The following is a 16,366-nucleotide window of genomic DNA, read 5'->3' as shown; positions in this document are numbered from 1 at the left end:
AGAGTCCATTAGATTCTGGAATATGCCTGGTGCCACGCTAACGCCAAATTGCAGCCGCTTTACTCTGAATGCCCCTCTGTGCGTCACAATCGTCTGAGCCTCTGCTGTGGCTTCGTCCACAGGCAACTGTTGATACGCTTGGGCCAAGTCCAGTTTGCCAAAGATTTTTGACCCAGCCAGGGTGGCGAGGACATGGCTGACCACTGGCACTGGGTATGCATGGGCCGTGAGAGCCTTGTTTATGGTGCATTTGTAGTCTGCACAGATGCGGACCGAACCGTTAGGCTTGACGGGTGTGACAATTGGAGTTTCCCAGGGGGCGTTGGGCACCGGCTCCAGCACTCCTTGCTCCACGAGTCGGTCCAATTCCTCGTCTATGCGGGGTTTCAGGGCGAACGGGACCCGGCGGGCCTTGTGCCTGATGGGTCGTACAGCGGGGTCTAGCTGTAGGGCAATGGGGGGTCCTGTATATCGTCCCAATGCCCCATCGAAAACCCCTGGAAACTCTTTGCATATGGCGTCCACGTCCACTTGTAAGCTAGTGCGGTTCACCCCAGTAACGGCTAGCCCCAGAGGTCCAAACCATGCCAGTCCCAGTAAGCTAACGTAGGGGCCCTTAACTACCAGCAAGTCCAATTGTTGCTTTCGCCCTCGATATTGCACCCTGAAGGTCCCCACCCCCATTGTAGGGACCTTACGTTTCTGGAAGTCCCGGAGGGTGAATGGGGCCGGCCTTAGTTTGGGACCCCCATTAGGGCACAGTTCCCTTAATGTTCGGGCCGAGATTATGGATAGAGTTGAACCCGTGTCCAGCTCCATGCGGCATGGGGCTCCCTCTATCTGTACCTCTATATAAATTTTCTCTGTGCTGGGATGGGGCAACTGGAATACCTGGTAGTCCGTGATCTCCGTCGAGTTGCCTTGGTGCATGGTGCCGTGTGACCTGGGGCTCCTGGGTCGGTCATCTGATGCTTGTCGACGGGTGAGTCGAGCCCGACACACCCGGGCGATGTGTCCCAATTTTCTGCACTGCCTGCACTCTGCGTTGCGGAAACGACAGGTCCTCCTCTCGTGGTTCTCCCCGCAGCTTGCACAGTTCCCTCCTTCTCGTCGAGGCTGCTGTGGTGTGTGTGCTGCTTGAGTGCGCCGCTGTACTCGGTGTACTTCCTCCCTGTCAGATTCGGATTCGTCGGTGAGGTCTTCGTGGTAGACCCTCGGTTGGGATGGCGGGGCCGGTCGTGCCTCTTGCGTTGACCTCTCGGCGGCTTCGGTTGCCAGGGCTTCCTCCAGAGCAATCTGGAACGTGAGGTCTTTTTTGGCGTAGAGGCGTCGTTGCAACATCTCGTCCCTCAGGCCACCGACGAGGCGGTCACGAAGCATGTTCTCCAACTCTGAGAAGTTGCATAGCCGGGCGGCTTGGCGGAGGGAGGTCACAAACCCAGTTATGGTTTCCCCCGGGGCTTGCCGCTTTGCGTAGAAGGCATTTCGGCAAGCTACCACCGAGGGCTGTGGTGAGAAGTGCTCCTTCAGCCGTTCCATTATTGTTTTGTAAGAGACGGTAGCGACATCTCTAGGTGCAAGGAGAGCCCGGGCGATTTCAAACGTCTCCTCTCCACAGACGCTGAAGAATTTCGCCCTCTTCATGGCATCGTTGGTGACTTCTTTCGCTTGCAGGAGGAAGTTGAAACGGGCGGCGTACCCTTCCCAGTCTCCTGATGCTGGTTTGAATGGCGAAAAGCTGCTGTCGGTTGCCATTCTGGGTTCCTTGGGTCCTGGAGCTGAAGCCTGGATGCACGGTGCGATGCAGCGGTGCAGCAGGTGGCGGTGCTGCGGTGCAGTGCGTGGTGGCGGTCAGCTCAGCAGGATCCCATCCTCGTCGCCAGTGAAATGTACTCGGAGTCGAGAGTGAATTTCATGCTCTTTATTCAGCTCATAGTCATCAAGGAGAAGAGGAGAAGAAGAATCGCTCTTTTCCCAAAACCATCTGCTTATATACATTATTTACACAATGGGCCTTGCGTGATTGGCTACTTCAGGGCTACACCTGTGGGCCAATTATATTGTGGATTGACTTCTGCCTGCAGCCTGATTGGCTGCTCCTACAGGCCAATCAGGTAGCAGATTCACTTCTGCCAGCCGCCTGATTGGCTGCTCCAGCAGGCCAATCAGGTTGCGGATTCACTTCCACCTGGAGTTGGATTGGGTAGCTCCCGCTGTTTCTGAATCCTATTGTTCTAGGATTCAGCTCAGTACATAACATATACCTAATTCAAAATATAAACAATAATAAACCATAAAATAAAATTTTACCAGATTCCAATTTTGTTGTATTCCCAAGATAAATGTATATCATTAATCTCTATTATTACTACCGTATGGTATTATTACTATTTTGTAATTATTTTGTATTTGTGTATGTAATTTTTCCATTTATTGTGGGAGCCTTTTTTGAGGAACCTGGTTCAGCTGCCCCATGTAGTCCATGGTAAATTTGGCAATGGATGTCCTAAGCATGTGCCTATTTTGCTTAATGCTTAATCCAGCCCTGCCTAGTTCTCTACACATGGGGAGACTTTTCATGGGGGACCATGAAATGCTCATAGTACATCATTTTTTTTTAAAAAAAAAGCCATGCCAGTTGATTTGGCTAAACTGGCCCTTGGTAGCTATAATGGAAAGACAGCATTTTGCATCAGTCCACACAGAATGTCTGGGAGAGAGAGAAAAGGGATTTCTCTCCATGCACATGTGAGAAAACAGATAAAGTCAGAATCCAATAGGCTCTTCTCTTCATTCCTGTTTCTGGGAGGTACAATATAAAAATATTACGATTTGGAGCAAAAATACCCCATCTTTGCTGGCCCAGAATAACTATTGTTTATGTGCTTCCAATGATGACAAAACCTAGGCTCAGCCTGAGTACATAGATAAAACAGGACTTCAGAGTTTCAGTTAAGCAAGTAGGCAGTGCTAGGTACAAGCCCATGATCCATATTTGCATATTTCAGATGTATAGATGCAAATTTAGGCTGACTTTCAGAGGGAAACAAACAAACACACACTTGCTAACAGGGATGACTCTGAGCTATGGGATGCAAACCCAATTTTCTGGACCCAACATACTGCATGGGGATTGTATCCTCCACAAATTAACAAGGTAGGTTGTTTGGAGTCACATTGGCACTTGGCTTTGCAGTGTGCCCAGCTGTGCTGTAAGCAAAGATTTAAAAAATACAAAGAGGAGGGAAGGAGATCCTCAGCCAGGTGGAGTAGACCTGGGGTTTGCCCCTGCCCCCTGCCAATGCCCCCGATCTCTAGAATTGATTATGGCATCAGTGCTTTGCTGAGCAGCTACTTTGGGACCTACCTGTGAGGCATGGAATGGGAGATGAGCTTCCCTGTGGGCAGACATGGCCTCCAGGACAAATATCTCCCACTACCCCATCTATTGGGTTAGGGATGGTGGAGCCCCCAGTGCAGTAGAAGCCGGCATCACAAGGGCCTGAAGGTGCAGCCAATTCTGAAGAGGCACAGTAAAAACCTAAAGGAGGAGGGAAGAAAAGCACATTCAGCGTTTCTGCCTTCATGGATCTCCTATTAACTAGCTATGTATTCCAGCACTATTGGAATGAACCTCTAAGGCTGGAGAAGCAACAGGATGATCTGTTAAAAAGGCATGCCTAGAACAAGGCGAAGCCCCGGTAGATCTAGATTTGCTGCCCTGGGGTTGTAAATATACTTTGTTTGCAAGTAAGGCTTTGGGAGAAATGTTGAATTTCAGGGCTTGGATGAGATATAATTGAGCAGAGGAAAGACCGAGGGTGAGGTGAGAGGCTCCCTGAACAGAGAGGGAGAGACAAGCAAACTGCACGGTCAATTTCTGTGTGCTCTTTTTTTTTTTTGCAAATTTCAGCTGGTTTGGATAATTATATCTTTGCATAGTAAACAATGATATAATTGAGCCTCTTGTCTGCACACACAGCCCCCTCAAACCACCCTTTGTGGTGTGAGCAGCCAAACCAGGATGTTTCTAATTAACCAAAGTTTCTCATTTTGTCTGAACCAGGAGGCTATGGTGACCAGCCTTATTCAACCAACTCTGAACTACAGTATAATATCCTGACTCTTTCCAAGGCTGGCAAACCATGGTTTGGAAGACTTTGTGGGTGTTTCCTCATGGGGGGGAAAGCACTACATGCAAGGGCAAAAGTCTTGTCCCGATCTCACCTTATTAAGCCAAGATACAGCATTCTGCAGACATAGGGTCGTCGCCAATTAACATCTACTCAGAGTAGACCCACTGAAAGCAATGGATGTAAGTTAGACATGCCTATTCATTTCATTGGGTCTACTCTGAGCATGGCTAGTGTTGGAAACAACCCGCTTTATCTCAGTTCCAAGTGCAATCATGATCAAACATATTTTTCTAAGGGCATGTTGTGCTGGCAGGTTGCTGCATTCCAAGCTGGAAACTGTAGCATGCAAGAGATACACTGCAGGGGAAATGGAGCTCTTTTTGCCCTCTTCTGCTCCTACACTTGCCAGCTCTCACAATGCACTGGTTTGCTCCATCTCCTTGCTGCCCTCATCAGTCAGAGTGCACAGCATGGGCTACAGAATGTACATGGAAACTGTGGTGAGAAGTAGATGATTTAATCAATTTTGGTTTCTCACCTTTTCAGTCTTACATTTCCACACCCATTTGCAAATTTCTTTTTTTTCCGGCAGTTCTCATGAAAATTTACCAGTGTTTTAGTGCAAATTTATCACAATACACACATGGCTGCAAAGCAACTCTCAATAATATAATGTATTTTTGCACATTGTTTTCATTAATATCTGGATTCTATGCACGGTTCTCCCTAAAATATGCATTTATTGGCTGGGAGACATGCAAATCTCAAAGGTTCCCTCTGTTTCAGTTGATGCATTCTTTTAATTCATTTTTTTGAAAAGTGCAAATTTGGTTGGTTTGGCTTCAAATGTGAATGGATTTGAATTCCTCCCCCATCTCTAAAGACCGCTGGGAGATCAAGCACATTGAAAAGAAGTCTGCTGCAGAAAACAGTTACCTATGATCTCTTGGGCCACCTGTGGGAACTTGGAGGTGGCAAGTTTGAAGGCATGCTCTGAAAGGTTAGTAAGAAGTATAGCTACCTGGAGTGCAAGGGATGGGAACAGGAGATCCCTCCGGACAGAATGCTCCAGCAGGACATATTTGAATTAAACCAGAAGCTTGGACAGTGGATCCTGCTCATGGAATGGAAAAGATAGTGTCTGAAAAGTATACATCCTGGCTATGGGCAATACTTTGTGCTGCAAAAATTAAAATTCGGCATCTAGGAGACCCCAAATTTCTGCATCTACCGTATATAAAAACTGATTTCAAACCACATCATTTATCCTGTGTGGACTGTTATTTTTGCCATTTTGCACTGTCTATTTTGCATTATCATCTGTCTTGGCCAGTTTGGGGTATGTGTGTCTCAAGAGACACAAAACGACCCCATCCAACCCACTGGAAATCTGATAATAAGCCAGCTTCTGAGATTTAAGCAGGCATTTTGCCCCTCCACCCTACCAGCATATATTTATCTTCACAATCTATATAAACTTTAAACGGCAATAAAAATGGAGTTTCTCGGGAAGCTGAATTCTACTGCCAGTAACATATAGGGCTACACTGATGTTTACATGTTAACCTTTTCTGTGCAAAAATGTGCCCTGCTGTGGTGACTACTGTAGCACTGTCCGTTTATTAAATATATTGTAGTCCACCTCGAGAACTTTGCTAAGCAGGCAGGGTATAAATATTCCTAAATAATAAAACATTCTGTGCTATTGTGCAAGGACAAAATATCATTTTCTCCCACCACCACCACCCCCACTCCCAAATGCACCATTATGCAATCAAATGTATTCTCCAATACCAGTGCTGTTTCCTGGGGATATCGGCTTGCCTGAAGTTGACCCAGGAGGGCAGTACCATCCGGGCATGCACATGCCATCTGGGCTTACCAAGCCCGGCTTGGAGCAAAACTTTCCAGGAGGGCATAGCTGGCAATCCAAGACGGTCTTGATGTTAAGAATCTCACTGTAGGTCCCCCTTGGACAAGGGAACTGAGTGGCAAACTTTGTACCACGTGGGCAGTAGTGCCCTGGAGAAGAGAAGGAGATTGCCAAAACTGTAAATACCAGATTGTTAAAGGACACTTTCCCAAGTGCTCAAGGCAATTTGCATCAATCGAGGAATCAAATCCACAAGAACACACACACACAAATGGATGCTGTGAAGGTTACATATGGGCATCAGTAATGCCACAAGCAGGGACCCATTTACATACCAATGCAGATGTCTCCCTCTTACCGCCAGCACGGCCAATGCTGGAGTTGTAGTTCAGTTTCCCCATCCCTGCTCATAATGCTAGAACACATGGACATCCAAGGAAGCTGAATGGTGGAATGTTCGGGACAGACAAAAGAAAGGACTTCTTCATGCAGAGCACAGTTAAACCATAAAATTAGCCCCTACAGGAGGCAGTGATGCCCATCAGCTTGGATGGCTTTCAAAAAGAATTGGAAAAATTCTGCAGTCAGTGGCAGTAATGCTAGAGGCCGCAAGGAAGGGAGAGAGCTCTTGTGCTCGGGTCCTGTTTGCAAGTTCACTCAGGCATCTGGTTGGCCACTGTGAGAACAGGAATTTGGACTACATGGGCCACAGGCCTGATCAAACAGGGCCCTTCTTATGTTCTTACATTCTGACCGAGAAGGAATCATAAGGAAACCAGACCTGACCACCAGCAAATACTTCATGCATAGCAATAGACCAGAGTAGGCCATGTAGTGAAGCTTCACAGGTCAGGATGATGCAATGTTCTGAGCAACAGGTCACATAGTAGTGATCTAGATCTAGATGCAGGCATCTAGAAGGCCTTCAGAGCATTGGACTGATGCTGTTCAAAGAAAAAGAAGAAGCTGGAAAGATACTTGTACTGTTAAACTCACCGACTGGGCAGTTGGTGTAATTAGCTGAACCAACATCACAGTAAACACCTTCTGGGCATTCCAAACACTGGGCCATTCCCCAGAAGGGGCTATAGCTTCCTGCTGGGCATAGCTGTGGTCTTCCACTCCCTGAGACACAGTAATGACCAGGTGGGCATTGTCCCCCTCCACTTGTTACCTGGAAATATAAGTGCATGGCATCACTGCAGAACAGAAGTGGGGAACCTGTTGGTTAGAGGGCTGGATGTAAAGATGACCAACCCTCCTCATGACACTTTGACAGCTGGGCGGGGTTACCCACCTGTCCATCACCTCATGTAATATGACACCAGGCACATCATAAGATATCAGGTATTTCCCAAAATGTAACTGCAAAGAAATAATCTTCCTTTGCAGATGTGGCTTGAATTCAAAAAGTGTCAAATTCAAGTCATTTGGAGTGTGCTCTCAGAAGACAAGGGTGGCGCTGTGGGTTAAACCACAGAGCCTAGGGCTTGCCGATCAGAAGGTCGGCAGTTTGAATCCTGTGACGGGGTTAGCTCCCACTGCTCGGTCCCTGCTCCTGCCAACCTATCAGTTCGAAAGCATGTCAAAGTGCAAGTAGATAAATAGGTACCACTCCGGCGGGAAGGTAAGCACTGTTTCTGTACACTGCTCTGGTTTGCCAGAAGTGGCTTAGTCATGCTGGCCCCATGACCTGAGAGCGAGATGAGTGCCGCAACCCCAGAGTTGGTCACGACTGGACCTAATTTTCAGGGGTTCCTTTACCTTTACCTCAGAAGACAAATGATAAAGAGGCATATAGAAAATGGCTACTGTAAGGAATGAGATCACCTGATACCTCCTGAAGTATACTTCATGGAGAGAAAGATGGGGGGAATGAAGGGTTAAGTGTAAATTCTGTTCCCTTGGTCTCTCTTTTGAGAATTTTTATTTGCAAATATAACAAACAGAAAGAAAGGTTGAAACATCACCAGCTGATATTAACCATAAAAAAATCTTCCACCAGTGCTTCCTAATTTAAACTTCCTTCTACTCCTGACAATTACAATATTATCAGCATCAGCATCAACATAGCTTACCAGCTGAGGTCTTGGAGAAACGGCTCCTCCGCTGCAGTAGAATCCAGTGTGACAGAGACCAGAAGGGGCAGCAAGCCCTGTCCCATCACAGAAATATCCTGAAATGGAGCAGAAATATAAAGCTGCTTCCAGGATATGTGTACCATGGATATCATCATCGGTGGGAAGGGGAGAACCTGTGGCCCTGCAGATGTTGTAGGGGACTGAAGAAATCCTGTTTATTTGAATTATGTTTCTTTGAACTGTATCCTTACTTTTATGCTGTTATGCATTGTAATGAACTTGATGGGTTAAACTGTCATTTGGGGCCTTCCAACTGCCAGCTGGAATTCTCAGGATGCAAAAGCGAAGGAGGTATGCATATTTTGATTGGTGGCTGCAGATTTAGAATCTCCAGTTAAGCAGTTTGATTGGTTGGGGCTGGACTAGAGGGCTCCGAAGAAGTGTGTATATGGGCAGGTGCTAGGCAACAGAAGTTAGTTGGTTGGAGATGTCTGAGTTGTTGGTGTTCATGGAGGCAGCCAGAAGATGATGATAGCAGAGTGAGAAGGCAGTAGAGGAAGAGGACTGGGTAAAGAGAAAGGAGACCTGAGCTGCAGATGGAGTGGCTTGGTGGCCAAATACTTGTTGGGGTAGCTGGGTCACTGCGCTTGGGCTGAGGAGGCAAGGGAAGGAACCTGTATGCAGCACTGAGGAGAGAAGAGAGACACAACTTTCAATGCTGGTCTACGGTGACTGGTAGGAGTACCAGAGGGAAGATTCCCAGGGCAATAAAGGCAAAACTATGGTTTAATAGGTTAGCAAAAGTTGGGGGGAAAGAGCCTTCCAGCGGTTGTAGTTATCGTGTTGGCGAGGCTTTAAGTGAGGTGGAGAAATTGAAAGGGTTAAAGATGGAAACCTGTTTCCTTCAAGCTGTCTTAGCATAAAATAGTTGAATATAAGCTGTTGGTATTTAAAGCGACAGTAGCAAACTAACTGCATATACACATTTAAAGATATGGTACTGTTTCAAAGTAACAAGACTGTGAACTTGATAATTATTGTGTAGAACATAAATGTAAATGCCTTTGTTAAATATAAGTTACATATCTGGCTTTGTACCATGCATAGCTGCCAAGTCTCCCGTTTTCCCCGGGAAATCCCCGTTTTTCCAGTTGTTCCTAGCTGAAAAAACGGATTTTTTTGTTTTTCCCCGGTTTATTCTGGCGCAGCGGCCATTTTGGAACTGGGTGGAGCATGCTCAGAAGCGACTTTTGATGCTGCTCTGCCCAGTTCCAAAATGGCTGCAGTGCGACTTCTGGCGCGGCGGCCATTTTGGAACTGGGCAAAACAGCATCAAAAGTCACTTCTGAGCATGCTCCGCCCAGTTCCAAAATGGCAGCAGCGCTACTTCCAGTCTGCTATTTCTGGCCCGGTCCCTTATTTCTCTGACAGCAACTTGGCAGGTATGGTACCATGCCTACTAGGATTGCCATATTTGAAAACATTTACCTCCCCCCCCCCAAAAAAAAATCTAGAAAAAAATGTTTTAAAGCTATTTTAAAAGAAATTCACCAAAATGTACATTTCCAGCATGGGTTGCCATACGTACAGATTTTCTTGGAGATCTCAGCAATTGCCGCCCAGACACTGTTAACCAACGGCTATGTCCAGGAAATTCCGAATGTATGGCAACCCTAACCTATACCCCCAGTGTTACTAGAAAATTGGTAAGTCAGAAGGAATAAGTGAGACTGAATTGAGACAGATGCACAAGTTTAGGAGAACCAGTGGAGAGGGAGTTGGGCTTCATTAGAAATACCCCTCTTCCCTTGCTGCAGACTCCAACTCTCATCAGCCCAGCCAGTAGGGGTAATACTCTTTACCCAGACATTTGGTGGTTGAATATAGAGAATAAAAGCTGTTTAAATAAACAGATCTCATAAGGGCTCTAGGATGGAAAAGACCCTAAACTCATATTTGTGAAGAGCACCGTCTCCTCACTGGGACTCTGAAAACCCTTTGGATCCCAGTGCAATGCTGGAAGCTCTCACAGGAACCATTCCCTAAACTCCTCATCATACCTGCACGACACAGAAGACAGTCTTCAGTCTTGGTGTTTCCTGTAGAGTTGCTGTAGAAACCATGAGGACAGGGCTGGGGAAGGGCAGATCCTTCAGGGCAGTAATGCCCCTTTGGGCATACATTTCCAGCCAGACCATTTGCAGGTGTTGGGGTGGTAGCCCCAGTGGTGCAGAAGTACCCCGCCAAGCAAGGACCTGTGACATGAGACTGACCCGTCAGGGCACAGTAATGGCCTGGAACAAAGATTGCAACCCACTGTTATTAATATAGATCTATAGATATGAAGAATACAAAACAGAAAAGTGGAACAACTTCAGTGGAAAACATAACCAAATTCTCTGTCTCAAATTAAATTTAAAACGTTCAGTCAAAATTCAGTATAAGATTGTAGCATGAAAGCACAAAGTTACAGAGGGCCATAGCCAACATTTTCAGTCCAATAACACAATGGCTTTTGTGCTTGAGGTTTTTATGTTGCACAACAGAGGGATCCAATGCAATTGTTGTGCTAGCGGAAACTCGCCACCCAACAGATTCTGCTGTCTATCATGCAGCAAACTTGCCATCAGCCTGCTTCTGCGTTCTCTTGAGCTTTCGCATTCTCTTGAGCAAGAACGCGCCACTGGTGCAAACCCTTTCACCACAATTCACCAAAAATCGTGTAAACGATCCCTGAACATAAACCAACTCACAATTCAGAACCAAAAACAAGCAACACTTTATCTTAAATTCCCTTTTGTACATAACAGCACTATCAGAAGAACATAAATAAGAACCCACTGCTGGATCAAATCAAAGGCCCATCTAGCCAACCATCCTCTTTCTCACAGTGGCCAACCAGATGCCCCTGGGAAACCCACCAGCAGGACATGAGTGCAATAGGACTCTCCTGCTGAATATCAACAGCAACTAGCATTCAGAAGCTATGCCTGCTACTTTGCAGGTTAATAAAAAGTGAATCCCACTGAGTTCAATCAAACTTACTCTCAGGTGAGAACATGATTGTTACTTTAATTACATTGAATACTTCCCTCTTAATGTTTTCATAATTAGAATCCCCAAGCTATGCGGCATTCCAAAGGGTTCTTTGAAATCCATTGTTGGCAGAATAAAACACGAGCAATTTAATCCTCAGGAAAGTTGGATGCTTACACAAAGAACAGCCCCCACGATGATTGTATGTTTAAAAGGCAAACCCATTCACACAAATTGGCATACATGTTCTTCAACAGATATGGTGCAAAGGGGCAATAGACATACACTCTTTAATTATTTGTTTGAAAAGCAAAGAAGGGCCTGTACGAGCAGCTCATAAAATTTCCACTGTCTAAGCTGGGAGACTCTTCATTTTCTTTAACAACAGAATGAGTGCATATAGAACATTCTGTGGTTTAACATTTTGATCAGGGGTCATTTTTTTCTGAAGAAATTTGGAAACGGGTAGGGCCTTTCTATGGATTTAAAAAAGAACCTTGAATGTACTTACAGCGACATAAACACAAATGCTGATCCAGTGCCAGTAACATAATGTCCCATTCTCACCTAATGGAAACAGCCGTATTTCATAGGCTTAATTATTATTTAACTAGGGGACAGGGGTGTCAACTTGAATAAAATATTGGGGGTGGCGACAAGTAAGCCCTGCCCTGCATAATCAATCACATGATGTGGCACTCACCCACCCATTCGATTGGCAATGTCCATCAACTTTGGAGGGGACTGCCCCCCCCCCTCAAATATTAGGAGCTGGCTCCTATGCTAGGGGTTATGTCTACTGCAGTAAAAGGAAGCGGATATTTGAATAGCTAATAATGCAATCCTATGCACGTTTACTCAGAGGTGAGTTAAATAAGTCCTATTTCTAGAAGGGGTGGGGTCATTGTTGTTTAGTTGATTAGTCGTGTCCGACTCTTCATGACCCCATGGACCAGAGCACACCAGGCACTCCTGTCTTCCACTGCCTCCCAAAGTTTCATCAAATTCATGTTGGTTGCTTCTATACCACTGTCCAACCATCTCATCCTCTGTCGTCCCCTTCTCATAGGAGTTCATTGAATGGGTTCCTGGCCCGTCCAACAGGATGTTCTGAGCTGAGATACCTACCTGGATCACATGCTATGCAGACAGATGGATTGCTGCTTCCTGTGTTTGCATTGTAAGTCCCTTGGGGACATGGGAACTGGCTTTCTGAGACAGTGCCTATAGGACAGTAGTGGCCAACTGGACATTTGTTCCCATCCAAAGAGGAGGAATTATTGGGACAGAAGTATCTGCATCCAGAAAAGAAAAGTGGGGATGGGAAGAGAAATTCAACTTCTGCAGCCAACACTTCAGTCTTAGTACACCAAGGGATCAGCTGGATGAGATGGTGCCTGATAAGATCCCCATACTTTAAAAAATCAGCTGCTTTTAACAGGCTGCAGTGATGGCAGAGGGCTTTAACATCCCTCTCACTAAATTGCCCCACTGGAGCTGCAGCCAATTGCTGCCCTTGGCCCCACCCTTGGCCCCTGCTGTTGCTAAAAGTGTTTCTGTTTTTGCAGGTGATGAATGATTATTGTTCTCTTGCTTACCCGCTAGGGCAGGTGAGGCAGGTGGCTTGCCTCTGTAAAGGATTATATGACCCTTCCGGGCAAGGCAAAGGATTGGCTGTGCCCTGAGGGCAAAAATACCCTGGAAAAGAAGCAAAAGTGTAAAATCAGGAATGCCCCTTTGAGGCCAGGTTGAGGGGGTGGGGAGCACAGCAAGACAACCAAAAAGCAACAGCAACTCTAAAAACAGTTCACATAAGAACATAAGCAAAGGACTCTGGGGTCTGACCAATGGCCCATCTAGTCTAGCATCCTGTTCTCACAGTGGCCAACCAGATGCCTGTGGGAAACTGCAAGCAAGAAAATAGCAGAATGCCTCCACCAGTGGAGGTAGAGTAAAGCCATTGTGGCTAGTAGTCAATGATAGCCTTGTATTCCATCCGTTTGTTCAATTGTTTAAAAAGGATGGCAAAATCCCTGAAGCTTTGGAAGACCTCTGGCTTTGGTGGCTGAGAGAACCAAGGAGCATGCTGGGAATTCTCTTCCTAAATATCACCCCCTAGCTGCAATTCCTGCAACACAGAGGGTTGGGGGCACCTTCCAACTCCACAGTTCTAAGATTCTATGAAGATAGAAAGCTCCTTTATACGGAATCAGGCTGCTGGTCCACCCATCTCAGTATTTTAGAAACTGGCAGGCAGAAGTCCTCTAGGGTTTCAAGCAGGGATTCTTTCCTAACTTTACTGGGAGATGTTAAAGACAAAGCCTGGGACCTTTTCTGTGGAGTGTGGCAGGCAGTTTGAGCAATTTCCTGAATTGGGTAGGGGTGGTGGTGGAAATACCTCTGGGGCATGGGCCTCCAGTCTCATCCATGGCTGGTATGTTGGGGACGGTGGAGCCCAGAATGCAGTAGTATCCTTCTTCACACAATCCTGTTGGTGCCGTCAGACCAGGAGTGTTGCAGTAATGGCCTGGCAGGCAGGAAGAACACTCGGCCTGCAAGAGATTAAGGTGGCCAGAGATACTTTTCAGATGCAAGAGTCATAGCTCACCTACCTTTTTTGAGTCTGAGGGCACACCTGGAATTTTGAGAACGTGGGTGAGACCCACAAACCAGCGGTCCTAGGGATGTGGCCTTACATAAAATGGCTGCCACAGGGTATATGGCTTAACACAAAATGGTTGTCCCTTCTGAAATAGTAGAAAGGGGGGCAGACAGGGCCACAAAAGTTGTGGTGGGCATTTCTCTCATCAATGAAAAAAGGCACCTACACCTGCACTGCTGTGCCTGCTCAGAAAAACTATTTGCACCTTTCTTTTGTTCAGAATGGAAAGGAGGGTGGGTATCACATCATGGTATTCAATGAAATGTGGACATGTTTGATGGGACATGCTCATTGCTACAAGCCAGTGCAAACTAGAACTGAGCAAGAAGAGGGAACATTCACTTTTGCATTGGTGATATTTCAAGGCATTTCATGGACAATATGGGAGGTACTTGTGCGTACATTAGCACCCATGGGCACCATGTTGATGATCTCTGATCTATGCCCGTTTGCATGGAATCTTAGGTGGAAGGGAACAGGCTACGGTTACAGCAGGAATTTGCTTTCAAGCATTCGCTGCATTATGAATCTTGATTAAAACACTATGTTTTTTTAAATAAAAATTACTTATAGGCTGCTTTTGTGGGCATAGCCCACCAAAGGGATCTTACCAGTGTCATAAACTGACAATTAGCAGAAGTGTTAACAACTGTTTCAAAAACATAAATTAGTTAAAACCTAAAAAAAAAAAGCCCTGCGCCCTAGGTACAAGTTGCAACACTGCTAAGAGGACCACCTCTTCTAAATTAGCTTAACTTAAAGAATGGCCCTATTTAGGACACAGTCATCAGGGAAAGATGAGTTTTAAGGCCCACTTAATAATTTGCAGTGGCCTTGAGGATGCATCTGCAGGGAGGGACTTCTAAGTTCTGGGGCCACCAGGAAAGAGGTCTCCTCTCTTATGCCTGCGAAGTGAATTTGTTTAATAACTACTAAGTACAATAAAAGTGTGTGTGTGTGTGTGTGTGTGTGTGTGTGTGTGTGTGTACACATATACATAAACACATGGGCACACCTGCACATACACACAAGCATGTGTTGACTCTTAAAATGGAATAACAATGCTTTTGTGATTATAATTCAGAGCACAACCTCCATTTAACCACTATCAATTGTATGGGGTTTGTTAAGGATCAGTGAATTTATAGCCAGTATATACAAAGGATACCCAATTCCTACAAAGGACAGCTTTAACCGTATTTTTGCCCTTACCTCAGATATTAGCTTGGTGCTAGCGGCAAATGTTCCCACAGGACACTGCTTGGGAACAGCTGTGCCCCTTGGACAGTAGTGACCAGAAGGACATGGACCAGCACTGTGATCTGTGATCAACAAGGGGAACATAAATTAGGTGGTAAGAATAGTGCCAATAACATACGAGAAAAGAAAAAGAAGTAGTGAATGGTAAAGATGAGGTCATTTTAAACCAGGCACGTCCAACAGGTAGATCGTGATCTACCAGTAGATCACTGGACGCCTGTGGTAGATCACTGGCAGATCACTGGCTCTCCCCAAAGAAGCTCAACAACTTTGGCTCCCATAAAAAAAGCTCAATTTTTTTGCCCTGCATCCCCCAAAATGGCACTTTCCTTCTTCCTAAAAAAAGCTCAACAACTTTGATCTGAATGCCTAAAAATGGGCCTTCCTCCTCCCCCCCAAAAGCTCAACAACTTTGACATGAACCCCCAAAAGGGGGGTAGATCACTGCAAGTTTTTAACTCTTAAAGTAGATCACAGCCTCTTGGGAGTTGGCCACCCCTGTTTTAAACTAACAGAACAATCTAACCCTTTATTCCGCTGTACTAGAGCTTGGAAAAGTACAAATAATAATAATTTCATTCCATAAAATTTTATATACTGCTTGATTATTTTTTTAAAAAACCAGCAGTTTACAAAAATAATAAAAATAACTATATTATTAGTAAAAAAACAATTAAAGATTAACAACATTAGACTAAAAACAACATTCTAAACATCTGGGTAAGCTCGTCTAAACAAAAACGTTTTCAGCAGGCGCTGAAATGTGTACAGTGAAAGTGCCTGTCTGGTGTCAATATGCATGGAGTTCCAAAGTGTAGGTGCTGCCACACTAACAGATTTATTTCTTGCAAATGTGGAACGGATATTATGCAGCACTTTTGTAACCGTGCCAATTCCACACTGATCCCATTGATTCAAATGAAAGAGCCAATACCATTGAGCTGAGCCTCAGGATTGGGCTGGTCTGAACCCTGGGTGCAGTAATACCCTTCCCAGCAGTGTCCTGTAACATCAGTTGCATTGTGGTACATGCAGAACTTTCCTCCATCGCACGCTCTGCAGTTGGTATGGCTCCCTATCCCTTGGATAGGGCTGTAGGTTCCAGGGGGGCACGGCTGCCAGTTTAAGCCTGTTCCTTCAGGGCAGAAAAAGCCTGGAAGGGAAGGAGACATCCATGTAAACTGAAAGCTGTTAGAACAGGCATCCCCAAGCTAAGGGGACCAGTGGTCAGGGATGATGGGAATTGTAGTCCAAAACATCTGGAGGGCCGAAGTTTGGGGATGCCTGTGTTAGGACAAACAACAAACTGTTAGCGAAA

General features: G+C 45.7%; 1 protein-coding gene across 1 annotated transcript in view; it reads right to left on the bottom strand.

Annotated features, from left to right (window-relative positions):
• Nucleotides 1–16,079, bottom strand: part of LOC132591207 (neurogenic locus notch homolog protein 4-like) — a 34,611-nt gene extending 18,532 nt beyond the window's left edge. The window contains exons 1-11 of the mRNA XM_060268586.1: nucleotides 15,983–16,079; nucleotides 15,001–15,110; nucleotides 13,525–13,678; nucleotides 12,725–12,824; nucleotides 12,255–12,421; nucleotides 10,151–10,384; nucleotides 8,088–8,185; nucleotides 7,006–7,183; nucleotides 5,931–6,158; nucleotides 5,158–5,250; nucleotides 3,368–3,541 (exon numbers count right to left, since the gene is read on the bottom strand). Of these exons, the coding sequence (XP_060124569.1) occupies nucleotides 3,368–3,541; nucleotides 5,158–5,250; nucleotides 5,931–6,158; nucleotides 7,006–7,183; nucleotides 8,088–8,185; nucleotides 10,151–10,384; nucleotides 12,255–12,421; nucleotides 12,725–12,824; nucleotides 13,525–13,678; nucleotides 15,001–15,110; nucleotides 15,983–16,079 (1,633 nt within the window). The remainder of the gene's footprint in view (nucleotides 1–3,367; nucleotides 3,542–5,157; nucleotides 5,251–5,930; nucleotides 6,159–7,005; nucleotides 7,184–8,087; nucleotides 8,186–10,150; nucleotides 10,385–12,254; nucleotides 12,422–12,724; nucleotides 12,825–13,524; nucleotides 13,679–15,000; nucleotides 15,111–15,982) is intronic.
• Nucleotides 16,080–16,366: the final 287 nt, after the last annotated feature.

The sequence above is a fragment of the Zootoca vivipara genome, chromosome 15 (genome assembly GCF_963506605.1).
Source record: "Zootoca vivipara chromosome 15, rZooViv1.1, whole genome shotgun sequence".
NCBI classification, from domain to species: domain Eukaryota; kingdom Metazoa; phylum Chordata; class Lepidosauria; order Squamata; family Lacertidae; genus Zootoca; species Zootoca vivipara.
Note: the sequence above shows the minus strand (reverse complement) of the source record. Positions and strands in the feature narration are given on the sequence as shown.